We start from the raw sequence: 16,657 nt of genomic DNA, 5'->3' as shown, positions 1-16,657 counted from the left end.
TTTTATCGATCATTCCTTGGTGCTTTCAATGTACTGCCTATATAGACAATATCTGACAGATTAAAGACAGTATCTGATACTGCCTGTACATGTAAACTATGGAGACAGTGCATGAAATCATATAGGATGAATCTATAAAATAGAGAAATGGAAAGATCGTGAGAGCACACATGAGACCCTAGGGACTCCTGATTTTTTTACACACACATACATAACACAAACACAAGCTTACAGAAAGTAATAAAATTTACAGAGGAATGGAGAAAATAGAAGCACAGAAGTGTAAGGCTAAGAGAGGGAATCTAAATATAATCTAAGAGAGAGAAGAATTTTAAGAATGGCCGGTTTGTCTGGGTATGGTAGTGCATGTCTGTAATCCCAGCACTGGGGAGGCTGAGTGAGTCAGGAGGACCCCCATGAGCTCAAGGACAGCCTGAGCTAGTTAGTTAGCAAAACCCTGTCTAAAAATAAATGACCAGGTTGATTTTTTTTTTTTTTTGGTGCCGGGGATTGAACTCGGTACCTTACGCTTAGGGAGGCAGGCGCCAGAACCACTGAGCTAAATCCCCAGCCCCCAGTTTGATTTTTTAAAATATCATGGAAGGAAAGAATTGAATAGTAAAGGAGTTTTCATTGAGTATTTATATTATTACTGGATATTGATACTATTAATGGCTAGAAATTTTATCAAGGAAGTCTTAAGTTGGATTGTGGGTTGAAGAATAAATGGGAAGTAAAAAGGAGAAATATTTTAAACTATGGAATTTAGAACTTTCCCTTTGAGCAGTAGAGGACTATTATAAATTTTTGACTTAAAGAATTATATGGTTAAAAGTGTTGTTTTAGGGAACTCTGGTGCTAGCATTCACAATGGATTATTATAAGATCAAAATGGCAAGAAAGACCAGTTATTAGAGCAGTGATGATAAATGAAAAGGAAACAATAACAAGGGAAAGATTCTACAGCAAAAAAGTCTTACTATTCTGTGATAGGCAACAACACTGAGGTGCCACATGAAGGATTTTAGGCTAGTGGCAAATAAAGAAATCAAGGAAAGGAATTGGTTTGGGGAAGACAGTGATAACCTTTGTATTAAGTTTGATTTGAATACAGAACATTTGTCTAGAAATGAAACTTGAGCTGCTGAGAATCGTAATACTTGGTATTTGGGCTCCAATGTGACCTCATAGTTATGATCATAAAGGTAGCTGAGGATTAAAGGGAGTACTTTTGATAGCTGAGCTTTTAAACTTAGGGTATATAAAGCTTCAAGGAGGTCTGAAATTACGTATAGAAGTTCATGAATATAAATTTTTTTTGTTTTGAAAAATTGAGTTTCTTGTGATTCCCAGAGTCTGTGACTCCAGAGGGTAAATCCATTGCTAGAGAGTGAAGCAGGTGACTGATCATAGAGGTAAGACTAAGAACCAAGATAAAACTAGGGTTGAAAGTTGCAAAAAATGATAGTACAGGGAAACATAATAAGAACTGTTAAATTAGATATTTAAAAAACCTAAAAAGGTACAGATTCATATTGTACTATGTCACCAGAAGTACTCTGCATTCTATAGATCCTATAGAATTTACAGTATATTAATTGATCCTTATCATGATGGCCTGAGAATTAAGAATTGTTTTATAAACAAGATTTTAAACTGAACTTCAAATGTTTTACTTTTTAGTATTCTGTAAGATCTGAAAGGTTATTGATTAAACAATGCTAACTAAAAAAAAGAATTGTTTTATAGACTTTGTTGATGGCAAAAAAAAATATTACACAGAATATTTACCATGATTTTAACCCAGGAGCTAATGTAATATATAAAAAGCATAAGATGTTTATTCTCCAGAATGATGTTATCAGAGCATTTCAGGGCCCCCCCCCCCTTTTGGTACTGGGGATCAAACTGAGAACCTTGCACTTGTGAGGCAGGCGCCAGCACCACTGAGCTAAATCCTCGGCCCCATTTCAGGCCTTTTTAAATTTTACTGATAAAAATTTGTTGCCAGTACAGTATTACAGTAGGGTTTTATAGTTGGTTGAAGTAACTGGTTTGTGCCAAGTCAAAGATTTCATTTTCATGCAGGCCTCTTGAATTTTATGTTTCCTGGGCATCTCTTAATATAGGATGTTGACAGACAAACCTGAACTACAATTATCAGGACTCTAGATTAAGGGCAAATAATTCTGGTAGTGCCCATAAAAAATGTATGATCTTGGGCCAGGGATTTAGCTCAGTGGTGCTGCCACCTGCCTTGCAAGAGCAAGGCCCCAAGTTCGATCCTCTGTAGCAAAAAAAAAAAAGTATGATCTTGCTAAATTGAGGTATCTCTAGTCATTCCAAAAATGTACTTTTTTCCTTATTTGATAAGGTAAGTATTTGCTAAGGTGATATACCTGTTGGAGATACATTTTATTGTTTTACTAGTATCAAAATTACTTGGAGTTCAAAATTAATAGTAGTTCATTGAATTAAAAAGTCATCATTTAGACATCTTTTGGGATCTTGAGGGCAGGAGAATACCAAGTATTTTAATTAAGCGTTGTCATTTTTAATAGTTTTAATTTGCCATCCACTTTGCTCTTAATGTATTAAGAAGTAAAAAGAATCATTCTTTACTTATGCCAATCCAGCAGGAGATTGTTCTTTATGACTATTTTGAATTACTGCTTTTTCTTTACTATGGGAGTTAAATATGAAATGATAGACAATTTGGTTTAGAAAGTTTCATAATGAGGCATTAGGTATCTTTTTGCCTTTTTACAAAAGCTGTTGTATAGGCAGTGGCTTAAAAAGTATTTCTTGCTGAGTGTTGTGGCATGCACTTGTAATCTCTGCTACTCAGGAGGCTGAGGGAGGAGGATCCCAAGTTTGAAGCCAGGATGGGCATCTCAGCAAAATCCTGCCTCACAGTTGAGCTACAAAGGGCCGGGTATATATACATTTCAGTATTAAAGCACTTGCCTGGCATGCCTGTGGCCCTGGGTTCAACCCCCACTACCAGAAAAAAACAGAATTTAAAAAAGGGAGATTTCTTAAGTGGCTGCATTTGTATTAGTGTCATAGATTAGGAAAGGAAATTAGAAGGTTTTATACTTCTATGATTAATTTCTCTGTGCAGCATCTGCTTTTTCTCTGCTTCCAGTATCATTTACATGTATATCTTTTAAAGAAATCTACATTTCTAAGGCAAATAATACAGTATTGTTCTTTTTCGGGGATGTAAGGTGGTTCACTTATTGTGTGTACCTTGTTTTTATTGCTATTAGATTAAAACAGAATTTTCAGGAAATGTGCATTTATCTTCTGTAATCTCTTAACAGTGCTGTCCAATAGCAATATAGTGTGAGCCACATAGGCAATTTAAAATTTTCTAGTAGCCATATTAAAAGAAATAAAAACAGCTGGGGATTTAGCTCAGTGGTTCTGCCGCCTGCCTTGCAAGTGTAAGGACCCGAGTTCAATCCCCGATACCAAAAAAAAAAGAAATAAAAACAGGTAAAATTAACATTGTTTACTTCAATATATTCAAGATATTATTTTAACATGCAATCAATACAAGAATCACTGAATTTTTTTCTTTTGTTTTGGTGGTATGGTGCCAGGGATTGAACCCAGGGCCTTGCACTTGCTAAATAGGTGCTCTACCACTGAGCCACATACCCAGCCCTTACTTTGTATTGTTTTTGAAGTCCAGTTTATATTTTATACTTATAACCTGCCTCAGTTTGGATTAGCCACATTCCAAGTGCTCAGTATCCATATGTGGCCAATGGCTACACTATTGTACCAGTCAGGTCTATAGAATCAGAACAGATTCTTAGTTTCTGGATAGATGGACAGGTAAAAAGAGTTTATCTTATATAAATTGGATTTGGTGAGTTTAATAACTAGTCACCGTAACTCAATAATGTTGTCATTTATAAAGATACTTGAAACAGGCTTTTTATTTTTCTCATTGGAGGAAATATACAGGGGATATTGAGTAGATAGAATTTTTAATACCTGAATTGTATGATTGAATTATTTTTACTTTATATACTTGTTCATGCTTCCATGAAATTTCAGTGTATATTTATAACCTTTAGCATAAATGCAGCTCCAACTACAATGAAGATTTTGTGCTACAGCTAGAGAAGGAATTGGTTCAAGCCCGACTGAGTGAAGCTGAGTCTCAGTGTGCACTAAAGGAGATGCAAGATAAAGTCCTGGATATTGAGAAGGTAAGAAACTACTGTATATAAATGCTGTCTGCTGTACATAAATGCTGTCTACTCCTAAATTAGACAAGAGATATGGTAGGTATTTATTACTTACTGAGCAGTCAAATTGGACTTGGTATTTTTACATTTAAAAAATCTTATATATTGGTGCTGGGAGTGTAGCTCAGTGGTAGAGCACTTGCCTAGCAATCTCCACCAAAACACATACACACATACACACACACAGCATATTAGAAACTAAGAGAGCAAAGAAAAACAATTTTTAAGATTGCCAATTCTTTGTTGTTTCCATAGTGATCCAGGCCCCGTATTTAAGGTTAAAAATGGAAATTAAAGTCCTTTTAGAAGAAAAGGACCAGGATAATTTTTATGGGAAGAATATTTAAATGTTAAGAGAGACTTAGAAGACAGAAATCAATTTTCCTCAAATATTGTATTATCTTTTGTAAAATAGATGAGACTAATACATAGACATTCTGGGGAAACTTTTTCTGAATGTAGTTGCTAAAACTCTCCAAGCTAGAACAAGTTACCTCAGGATATATAGGAAATTCCCCTTAGGCTGAGTTGTACTTATTTATAAAAGTTAACTTCTTCATGATATTACAGAATATCAAGGCCTAGATAAGTAGTGGAACAAGAAAACCTTTTTGGTTTTTTATAATCCTTAGATCTGAGCATCTGTGTGCTAGATCACAAACTCCTTGTTTTCTTATCCGTAAAATGATTGACTGCTTGGGCTCTATGTTGAGTTTGTTCTTTTTCACCCATAGGTAATCTCTAACTATTGAGTCAAGAAGGCTCCATAGATAACGGACATAAAATCTGTTGTTCTTACCTATTTCTTAGTGAAATAGAAGTATGACTAGAATCAGTAGTGGAATAATTTTGCTAGATAATCTGCTATTTGTATATTATGTAGCAGATTCATTCTCTGATTTGTTGTGAAAAATTAAGAAATAATGTTACTAGAAATACCTAATAGAATATTTGGTCTAACTTCAGAGTGGTATTCTGGGCACTTTGATTTATGTAAGAATATAAATTTTGCAATTTTTAGCAAGCCTTTCATTATTTTATACAAAGGGTCCAGTTCAAAACTGCATTTCTTGCCGAAGGGCAGTGGCATACACCTATTGTTCTAACTACTCAGGAGGATGAGGAAGAAGGATCACTTGAGTTCACAGCTAGCCTGGGCAACATAGCAAGACCCTGTCTTGAAAGAAAGGAGTGGGGAAAGGAGGAGGGAGTAAAAAAGGGAGGGAGGGATTTTAAAAATTGCTATGTTGATACTCATGTTTTAGAGTAGAAAGAAAATTGGAAGGTTGCATTATGGTTAATTTCTTTGTGTGACATTGTCTTTTTCTTGTAGTAGTCTTCTTAATGCATAAACAATAATTTTATAATTTTCAATTAAGAAAATATTTAAGTCCATCATAAGATGTGTTAATTTATGAGAATAACTTTATTCCATAACTCTTGCATGCTAATATTCGTGTCTATTTTAGAGATTGAAAACTAGAATCAGGCCTTAAAATCTCAATACCATAGTACCTTAGTTTGCCTAGGGACTTTTCCCTGGGGCCTAATTAAATCTCTTGGTAACTCTCCAGAGTAATTCAATACTATACTACCCACATGGGTCTTATAGCATGGTAAAAAATTGCCCCAAATCTTGTATTCATGAAATAAATATTTAGATCACCTAGTCCACATAGACTTGGACTGTTCTTTTCTTTCAATCTTTAAGATGTAAATGATGTTCATCACACTTCATTTGGAGTTCTAATGAGAGCTGATAAGTTTATTGCCATGTAGAAAAGCACTTTAAAGAGTTGTTCCATAACTGATTACTATTAAACAAAGTAGAGGTAGACTTTATGTCTTCAGTTACCCTCATACACTTATATATTGCTGGCGGGAATGTAAAACAGTGCAGCTACTTTGGAAAAGTCTGATAGTTTCCTAAGTTAAATTTAAAATGACTACCATCTGAGCCAGCAGTTCTTTTTTTTTTTTTTTTTCCCTAGTACCAGGGATTGAACTCAGCACCTTGAGTTTGCAAGGCAGGTGCAGTGCCGCTGAGCTAAATCCCCAGCCCATAAGCCACCAGTTCTACTCCTAAATATATACTTAAGAGGATTGAAAACATATCTGTACACACAACTTTTATACAAATATTCTTAGCAGCGCTATTCATAATAGTCGAAAAACTGCAAAAAATTCAGATTTCCATTAACTAATGAATGGATGAATAAAATGAAGTATATCTATACAGTGTAGTATATTCATACAGGCTTATTTATCAATGAGCCTTGAAACATTGTAGTAAGCTAATTACCAAAAGCCACATGTTATATGATTCCATTCATGTAAAATGTCCAGAATAGGCAAATCACTAGACATAGGAAATAGACTTATGGTTGCCAGGGACTAGTATATTGGGAAAATGAGGAATGAAGAATGATCACTAATGGGCATAGGTTTCTTTTTTGAGTGAAAAAAGTATTGTGAAATTATATTATCGTGATGGTTGAACAACTTTGTGAATAATCTAAAACCACTGACTTGAATACTCTAAAAGGTTGATTTTTATGGTTTGAATTGTATTTCAGTAAAGCTGTATAAAATTAAATACAATTATGTATGATATAAAATAGCTCATGTTTTATTTCTTTAAAAATCCCAAGATAAATTTTCTCTCACCTTAGAGGAACAACTCTTTTCCTGACGAGAATAATGTTGCAAGACTTCAGGAGGAACTTATTGCTGTGAAACTGAGAGAAGCAGAAGCCATTATGGGTTTGAAAGAACTTAGACAGCAAGTCAAAGATTTGGAAGAACATTGGCAGGTATATTAATATATTTTAGGTACTTTCAAAAAAGAAAGTAAAACACCAATATCCAATTGGTATTAGTTTGAAATAGTTGATGATCAACAGTAGATGAGTTTAAAGTGAGAGAAACCTTGCTTAATGTCAGAATTGGACCACATTTATTACTTGAAAGTACACTTAAGCTATTTTTCTTTTCTTTGTTGTTTTTTTGCGGTACCGGGGATCGAACTCAAGACCTTGGCACTTGTGAGGCAGGTGGTGGCACCGCTAAATCCCCAGCCCCTAATGTTTCTCTTTTTAAGTCTTACACTGAAGTAAAAATTAAAAATCAGGTCATATTTTTGTTGCACCATTGTGCATTATATAACCCATTCTAAAGATCTATAAGAAAATATTCCTTTTATATAGTGTATATTTTTCTTAAGTTGATATTAAATCCATTGTTGTTCAGTGTAAAATATCAGAAGGTTGATGCCAATTTAAATTTATAACTTCTTTTGAAAGTGTTTTTTTTTCCAGAATAAATGACACTTAGCTAATTATAAGCCCATAAGTTTATCCATGTATGAAGGAAACTGTTGACAAGGAACAAAATGCAGTGATCTGAAAGATGGACGAGAAGCCAGGTGTAGTGGTACACACCTATAATCCCAGTACTCTGGGTGGCTGAAGTTGGAGGATCACAATTTTGAGCCCTGTGTGGGTGACATAGTGACTTAGTGGGACCCTTTTTCAAAAAGAAAACAAAAGGGATGAGGATGTAGCTCAGTGTGAAGGCCCTGGGTTCCAGTACCACCACCTGTAGGGAATGGGTAAAGGAACATTATCAGGACCTCTACTGTGGGTCCTGGCCTGCGAGCCACCACAGCACAAGACAAATTAAAGAACAGACAGAAAACAAGACTTAGAATGACGAGCCTGGGTCTTGGGACCTGGTCAATGCTGCTGATGGCAACAAAGACAAAATCCCCCAAGCACAGTCAGTATTTATTGAATACAATCATGAGAAAGGAATAGGGAGCTAGGGAACTTTGAAGTCATCTAGTGAAATACTGTTCAACACCTGGCATGATGACACCAGGCAGGGCTGTCAGGGAGTCGGCACTGCTTATCTTGCTAGGATAGAAAAAACTGGTACTGGGACCAGGCACAATTAGCAAGCAACCCACAAGGTCAGTGAAAAGCAATAATTCAGGGGAAAGGACTTTAATTGGGGTCACACTGACCTCAGCTGCACATAACTCAGCAGAGCCCTGTCACTTCACAAACCAGTACTTAGGCCTCAGTGACAGCCATTAGAAAAGGAGCAATGCTAGCCCAATTCTGCTACCTGACATGCCATATAAGGCTTGAGTCATATAAGGCTTTGGTCTGACTCCTGATATATAACAATATAGCCAAATTAAGGAAAGCAAGAAGCATATGCCACTCATAACCCACTAGGTGGGGATGTCTGCTACAAGCACCAAAAAAAAAAAAAAAAAAAAAAGACGAAAGAACAGAAGAGAGAGAAATAATAAATTACACAGTTTCAGAATAGTGATCTTGGTTTGATTGGGTGGGAAGGGAGAACAGAACATCTGAAAAAGACTGAAATTGGCATTGATATTGCCATCACTTCTTTTTAAAATATATTTTGCAAAAGCAAGCTATATAATAAACTGGAAATTAAATGAAACTGGTCCTTGAAAAATACTACCCTAGCTTCTAATATTGGTTCCTTAATGAATGGCCCCATTTTCTCCTTTTCTTGGGATTTCATTGAAGATAATATGAAAAATATCTCATTAAAAAATTAGGGTGAGGGCCAGGGATTTAACTCAGTGGTTCCAAGCGCAAGGTACTGAGTTTGATTCCTAGTACCAAAAAAAAATTAGGGTAAAAATTGTATTTCTTTTTTTTTTTTGGTACCGGTGATCAAACTCAGTACCTTCCACTTGCGAGGCAGGCGGTGGAACCACTGAGCTAAATCCCCAACCCAGAAAATTGTATTCTTTATAAAGAATTACTTTTTTTTTGTATTAAATTGTTTTATTGGTACATTGTAGGTATACAACACAATTACATTTCTCATTGGGAATTGTACCTTTATATAATGCATCTTGGTTCTTATTTTTTCTCCATTCCTAGCCCTCCCTTCACGCCCTCCACCCTTCCCTATTTACAAACACTTTATTTCCATTTTTTCCATTTCTCATCATTTTTTCCTTTCCCTTCTTTCCTTTCCCCTGCCCCTCCCACTTACCCCTACCCCTTTGGACCTTTTCTTCCTATTTTACATTATCGATTATTCATTCTAATCATTGGTACATTTTAGGTATACAATATAATGACATTCATCATTGGAAATTTGCACCTTTACCTAGTCTCTCTTGGTTCTTATTTTTCACCCTTGCCCAGCCCTCCCTTCAACCCCTCCAGTCCTCCCTATTTACAAAGATTTTGTTCCTATTTTTCCATTTTCTCATATTAATCCCATTCCCTTCTATCCTTTCCCCTAGCCCTCCCACTTCCTTCCTCTTTGCCCCATTTCTTCCTATTTCACATTACCTCTTATACATTTAGTCCTTATTTACACTTTCAGTTTCTCACACCAGAGAAACTATTCGGTATTTACACATCTGTGTCCTATTTATTTCACTTAAGAGTATTCCCTCAATGTGCATCCACTTAGCTATAAATGTCTCTAATTTCTCATTTTTTATGGCTGAGTAGTACTCCATTTTATAAAAAAACCACATTTTCTTTATCCAGTCTCCAGTTGATGGGCATTTGGGCTGTTTCCAAGATTTAGCTATTACAAACTGCGCTGCTATGAACATGGGTGCACATATATCACTGTGGTATGATTCTTTTAATTTAAAGAATTACTTTTGAACTATGTCTGAGTTTGTATCCCAGATCTTCCACTCACTGGCTGTGTTAACTCCTCGGAAGTTACTTAATTACGATATCCATCTTTCTTACCTGTAAAATGAAGATAATAATTCCTGACTTTTAAAATTTACTGGGGATTTTCTGGGGAAATGTTTAATATAGTACCCACCCTGAAATAGATGCTCTGTAAGGCTCGTATCTGAATACTGAGAATATTTGTGGCAATATTTTTTATGCTTTAGCGCCACTTGTCTCGTACTACTGGGAGATGGAAAGACCCTCCCAAGAAAAATGCTGTGAATGAGTTACAAGATGAACTGATGACCATTCGACTTAGAGAAGCTGAAACACAGGCAGAAATTAGAGAAATAAAACAAAGGATGATGGAAATGGAAACACAGGTATGATGAGAAATCCCAATAGGTTTAAAAGTATCATTAGCAGATCAAAGTTTAATGCATAGATTATATCATTCCTGGAATAAAGGTAAAGATGAAGCTGTGAAACTCTGTAGCCTACAGTTTTCTAGCCCAAATGAAGAGTGCTAAAAGTTGTTTTTGATTTCAGAGATTTAATTTCTGCTTTGGCCCATTCAACAAAGTTTACACTAATAATTATATTAAGCAAATATATTTCTTTATTAGGTAAAACCCATAGAGCTGTCTTATTGCACAACTTGAGAGGGAACATTTATGTAGAACAAAATTTCACAACCTCAATACTTAACATATTGGGCTTGAAAACTCTTCATTTTATGGAGCTGACGTGCACTGTAGGATGTTTAACAACATTCCTAACCTCTACCCATCAGACACCAGTAATGTCTCTCTCATCCCAGGTCATGATGACCAAAATTGTCTTCACACCTTTCCACATTTCTTATTGTGGGGCAGAATTGCCCCTATTTGAGAACTACAGATGTGGAATATAAAGTGAATCATGCTTCATCAAGTTGTGTAATATGGTGACCCTCTTCTTAAGTCCTCCCTTTCTGTAATAAATCCTATCTTATATTTAACTAAGATTTTCAAAAACCTTTTTACAAAACCCATTTGTGTTGTAAAAGCACATTTTTAATGTAGTACATTTGCGTGGATCATTTTCCCTTGGTATTCATGGGAACTGTAGGATCCCCACAGATACCCAAATCTTAGATGCCCAACTACACTAATATAGAAAATAGTGTAGTATTAACCTTTGTATATTCCCCTATAATCTATGGAGTACTTACACCATGTAACACAATGCAGATGCCATGTCAGTAGTTGTTGTTATACTTGTTTAGAGAATTATGTGAGAAAAAGGGTATCTATGTGTTTGGGACAGATATAATTTAAATAAAAATATTTCTAATCATTGGTTGAATCCATGGAAGTGGAACCCATGGATACAGAGGGCTTGTACTCTTTGAATGTTTTCAAAATAGTCATCAGTCAGTAGGGGGCATAGTTAACTCATGTCTCATTCTATACTCCTATATGCAGAGTAATCATCCCATCTCAAACATGATAGCATGAGTATATTTCTTTAGAATAAAATATATCTTGTTTTACATTGTTCAAAATTATTTTCTTATATTTTTGTGTAATTAAAAATGATACTGAAGAGGAAGTGTAAACTTTGAAGTGTAAAATTCTAGGTGTTATAATGGGAAATTTTATTTTTATAATCAGAATTTATCTTAGTATAGATAATAAAAACAGATGCAACTTTTAAGACAGTGTTGTGGCTCTGTCTCATAGCAAGTGGAAATGAATGAATCAAATTGACCAAAATGTGAAACACAAAACCATTATCCAAGTCACTAAAAGACTTGAACTTGAGAAATCAGGCAGGCAGAGACAGTGTTTATGATGATTCAGAAATCTGCTAAGTGGAAAATTAGAAAGAAACTGTTATCAATACAAGGAGAGAAAATTAATTCCAATTAGGTGGTTTCTGGGAAAAGACTTTCTATGGAATTTGTATTTTGAGCCCTGTCAGACAAGTAAGTGTGGTTTTGGATAGAATTCATTGAAAGGGAGATTGTGTAAGGCACTAGTTCCTAAAGGGCAGCACTTGGAATAGTAACAAATCAGTTTTTCTCATTGAAAACTAAGAAAAAAAGTAGTGTAATGGTGGTGGTATGTATTCATCTAAAAAATATATCAAACTCTTACATATATATACCAGCTAGACTGAGATTTCTCTTTTATACATGTAACTCTTAATTCCTCCATTGAATTTTTATACACCATATTTTTGATCAGCCCTTGTACTTTTCAAAATTCGATCTAACATGATTTTTTTTTCCTTAAATTCTTTTATTGGTACATTTTAGGTGTACAGTACATTTACATTTATCATTGGGAACTTGTACCTTTACATAATGTATCTTCGTTCTTATTTTTTCCCCATTCCCCTGCCCTCCCTCCAGCTCCTCTACCCCTTGCTATTTACAAAGACTTTGTTTCCAATTTTTCCTTCTCTCGTATTTTTTCCTTTCCGATCTTTCCTTTCCCCTACCCCTCCCACTTCCCCTTCCCCTTTGCCCCTTTTCTTCCTATTTCACATTATCAGTTATTCATTTTAATCCTTATTTACACTTTCCGTTTCTCACACCATAGAAAGTATTTGGTATTTACACATGTGTGTCCTATTTATTTCACTTAATATTGCCTCAGTGTGCATCCATTTAGCTATAAATGACTCTAGTTTCTCGTTCTTTATGGCTGAGTAGTACTCCATTTTATTAAAAACCACATCTTTATCCAGTCTTCAGTTGATGGGCACTTGGACTGTTTCCAAGATTTAGCTATTACAAACTGTGCTGCTATGAACATGGGTGCACATATATCACTGTGGTATGATTCTTTTAATTCTTTTGGGAAGATACCCAGCAGAGGAATAGCTGGGTCAAATGGGACTTCTAATCCTAGTTCTTTGCAGTATCTTCGTATTGATTTCCACAGTGGTTGCACCAGTCTGCACTCCCACCAATAATGGTGGAGGGTTCCTTTCTCTCCACAACCCCGCCAACATTTGTTATTGGTTGATTTCTTGATAGCAGCCCTTCCTTCTGGAATGAGGTGGAATCTCAGTGTTGTTTTCATCTGCATCTCTTGAATGACCAGTGATGTTGAACATTTTTTCATGTTTATTTGCTGCTTTTACTTCTTTGTGTGAGAAATGTCTGTTCATTTCAGATGCCCATCTTTGAATTGGGTCTTTGAATTTGAGGAGTCTGATTTTTTTCAGTTCTTTATATATTCTAGATAGTAGACCTTTGTCTGAGTTACAGCTGTTAAAATTTTTTTCCCAGATTGTAGGTTGTCTGTTCTGTTGGTGGTTTCTCTTGGAATGCAGAAGCTTTTTAATAAGTTGAGATCCCAGTTGTTGATTCTTTGTGCTAGTTCCCATGTCACTGAGGTTTTGTTCATAAAGTCTTTTCCTATGCCAGTGTCTTCAAGAGTTCTACCTAACTTATCTTCCAGCAAGTTTAGTGTTTCTATTTTAATATTTAGATCTTTAATCTACTTCAATTTTAGTTTAGTGCATGGTGGTAGATATGGCAGGTTGAAATCCAGTTTTTCCAATACCATTTATTAAATAGGCTATCTTTCCTCCAGTGAGGATGATTGGCTCCTTTGTCAAAGGTAAGGTGGATGAGTATGTCTGTAGTTGTTTTCTGCATCTTCTATTCTATTCCACTGATCCTTGGGTCTGTTTCTTTGCCAGAACCATGCTGTTTTTATCACAGTGGCTTTGTAGTATAGTTTCAAGTTGTGGATTGTGATAACCCCTGTCATCTAACATGATTTTTTAAAAACTCTGAACATACTAAAAACTACCAAACTATGTGTACACTTAAAGTGGGTGAATTTTATATATGAACTGTATTTTAGTAAAACTGAAAATGTCTTGTCTCACAGTTTCTTTTAGCTGTCATGCTCAGTCCATACTTTGTGATTCCACTTGGATTAATATGTATAACCTCGCTCTTTATTGGGCATTTATTTTGGTTTCATTTTATCTTCACAGCTGAGTTTTTTATGTTTCTTTTGAGAAATTTTTTAGTGGTTTCTCAGGGTCAGAGATGGTGAACCTAGGGCATGTGTGTTATTTGGGGGTTCTTTTTGTTGTTTTTTTAAGATAAAAGATGTTAATGTATGAGGTGTTTTTTCTAAACTAAAATCTCAGTATTCAGGTTTAATTACAGTGTTGGCTCTGTGCAATAAATAAGTGGGTTTGGAGTTGCAGTTTGGGCACTTGTCTCTAAAAGGTTTGCTGTAGGTTGCTCAAGGTCACTGCTCTAGATTTTACAATACATATCTTCAGTCAGAGCTTTCCTTCAAATAATAAATTTTTAATTATAACTAATAAATTTTAGATTTAAGTCCTTAAAGCAGTTTATTCTCAGTTCTGCCCCCTTCCTTTGTGCTATTGTTGTCATACATTTTTTACTGTATGGTAATTTTGCTTTTAGTTATCTTTCATAAAAATTAATTTTTACATGAAATTTATTTTCCCTTCAGTTATTCTATTTCAGCACTCCTTATTACTTTGTATGCATCCATGTTTCAGTCTGATATATTCTTCCTTTTAATTAAACAAGTTTGTAAAATGTGTTTTACAGTGCTGATCTTCTATCTGTAGATTCTTTTAGTATTTCTTTCTTTGAGAAAATGTTTATTTCTCTTAAAAGGTATTTGTAAGCTATTAAAATCTGGATTGAGAGGGGTATTTTTTTTGAACACTGGAAATCCATTATCTTCTCTTCAGAAACCACGTAAGTCAAAACGCTGCTGTATTTTTTTGTTCTTCTACATAATATATTTTCCCTTCTGTCTGCCTTTAATATTTTCTGTCCTTTATTTTTAGCAGTTTGAATATGATATATCTGGATGTGTTTTGCTATTTCCTTCTATAAGTTTCTTGATGTCTACTGTGGATTTTGGGAAATCCCTGGTCATTATGTCTTCAAGTATTTCTTCTGTCCATAGACTCATGAATTCCACATGTTGGGTTATTTTATGTTATCCAACAACTCTAGTTCTGTTCTGTTGTGCTGGTGAATGACCCAAGGCTTTACACATGCTACACAAATGCTCTACCTCTGAGCTACATCTCCAGCCCTCATGTTGTCTACATATCTTGGATGCTTTGTTTCCTCCCTCACGCATACTCCCATTATTTTTTCTGCTGTACTTTCAGCTTCTAGTAATTGAGATATTTTTATGACATAGTAAGTCCACTGATTCTTTTCTTCACTTTGTTGAAGTATCTCACAAGCCACTGAAAGGCATTCTTTACATCTGTCACTGTTTTTCATTTCTAGCTTTTCAGTTTGATTCCCACAGTTCTCATTTTTTTTTGTTGATATTACCTATCTGGTCTTGAATAGTTTTCATCTTTCCCTAAAGTCTTTGACATATTAATCATGTTTATTGTAAATTCTCTGTCAGATAATTTTGAGTACAAGAAGGGTATTGATTTTTGAGTGTTGACCTTGTATCCAGCTACTCTGCTGAATCTGTCAATTAAGTCTGGAAGTCTTTTGGTGGATTTTTTTGGGTCTTATATGTAGAATATCATATCGTCAGCAAATAATGACAGTTTAACTTCTTCCTTTCCTATCTTTATTCCTTTTATTTCTTTCTCTTGTCTAATTGCTGAGGCTAATGTTTCCAGAACTATATTGAACAGAAGTGGTGACAGTGGACATCCTTGTCTTGTTCCTGATTTTAGCATGAAGGTTTTCAGTTTTTGACCATTTAGTATGATGTTGGCTGTTGGTTTTTCCTAGATAGTGTTATCAAGTTGAGATAAAGGCCATCCCAATTTTCTGTAGGGTTTTTATCATGAATGGGTGTTGAATTTTGTCAAATGCTTTTTCTGCATCTATTGAGACGATCATATGGTTTTTTGTCCTTGGTTCTGTTAATATAGTGTATTACATTTATTGATTTACGTATGTTGAACCATCCTTATATCCCTATCCTGGGATAAATCTGACTTGATCAGGGTGTGTGATCTTCTTGATGACCCTTTGTATTCTGTTTGCCAGTATCTTATTGAGGATTTTTGCATCTGTGTTCATTAGAGAGATTGGCCTGTAGTTCTCTTTCTTGGTTGGTTCTTTCTCTGCTTTTGGAATCAAAGTAACACTTGCTTCCAGGAATGAATTTGAAAGTATTGCTTCCATTTCAATTTCATTGAAGAGTTTTAAACAGTAGTGGCAATAGTTCTCTAAATGTCTTGTAGAATTCCATAGTGAAGCCATCAGAACCTAGGCTTTTCTTTGTCGGTAAGTTTTTAATTACATTTTCAATTTCACTCATTGGTATTGTGTTCTTTAGAATTTTTATGTCTTTGCTCAGTTTTGGTAATTCATATGTATCTAGGAATCTGTCCATTTCTTCTGTGTTTCCCAGTTTATTAGAGTACAGGTTTTCGAAGTAGGTATTGATGATCCTCTGGATTTCTGCTGGATCTGTTGTGACTTCAACTTTTTCATTCTCAGTTGCTTGGATTTGAGCCTTTCCTTTTTTTGACAAGGTTGGCCAAGGGTTTATCGATTTTATTTATTCTTTCAAAAAACCAACTCTTTGATTCATTGGTATTTTTGTTTTGTTCTCTCAGTCTCCATTGAATTGATTTCTGCTCTGATCTTTATAATTTCCTCCCTTGTATGAGCTTTGGGTTTGTCTTGCTCTTCTTTTTCTAGGAGCTTAAGGT

At 35.0% G+C, this 16,657-nt stretch overlaps 1 protein-coding gene across 9 annotated transcripts in view; it reads left to right on the top strand.

Moving 5' to 3' along the window:
* The window catches only part of Evi5 (ecotropic viral integration site 5), a 230,081-nt gene that overhangs the window by 117,588 nt on the left and 95,836 nt on the right, over window positions 1-16,657 (top strand). For all 9 annotated transcript variants that reach the window (XM_021255368.2, XM_004841266.4, XM_087213125.1 and 6 more), the window contains 3 exons: window positions 4,092-4,226; window positions 6,938-7,078; window positions 10,183-10,341. In XM_021255368.2, the coding sequence (XP_021111027.1) occupies window positions 4,092-4,226; window positions 6,938-7,078; window positions 10,183-10,341 (435 nt within the window). The remainder of the gene's footprint in view (window positions 1-4,091; window positions 4,227-6,937; window positions 7,079-10,182; window positions 10,342-16,657) is intronic.

Source organism: Heterocephalus glaber, unplaced genomic scaffold, assembly GCF_053883595.1.
Source record: "Heterocephalus glaber isolate CG9 unplaced genomic scaffold, H.glaber_assembly_v1.0 deba00001442, whole genome shotgun sequence".
Lineage (NCBI taxonomy): Eukaryota > Metazoa > Chordata > Mammalia > Rodentia > Bathyergidae > Heterocephalus > Heterocephalus glaber.
This window is presented reverse-complemented; position numbering and strand designations above follow the sequence as displayed.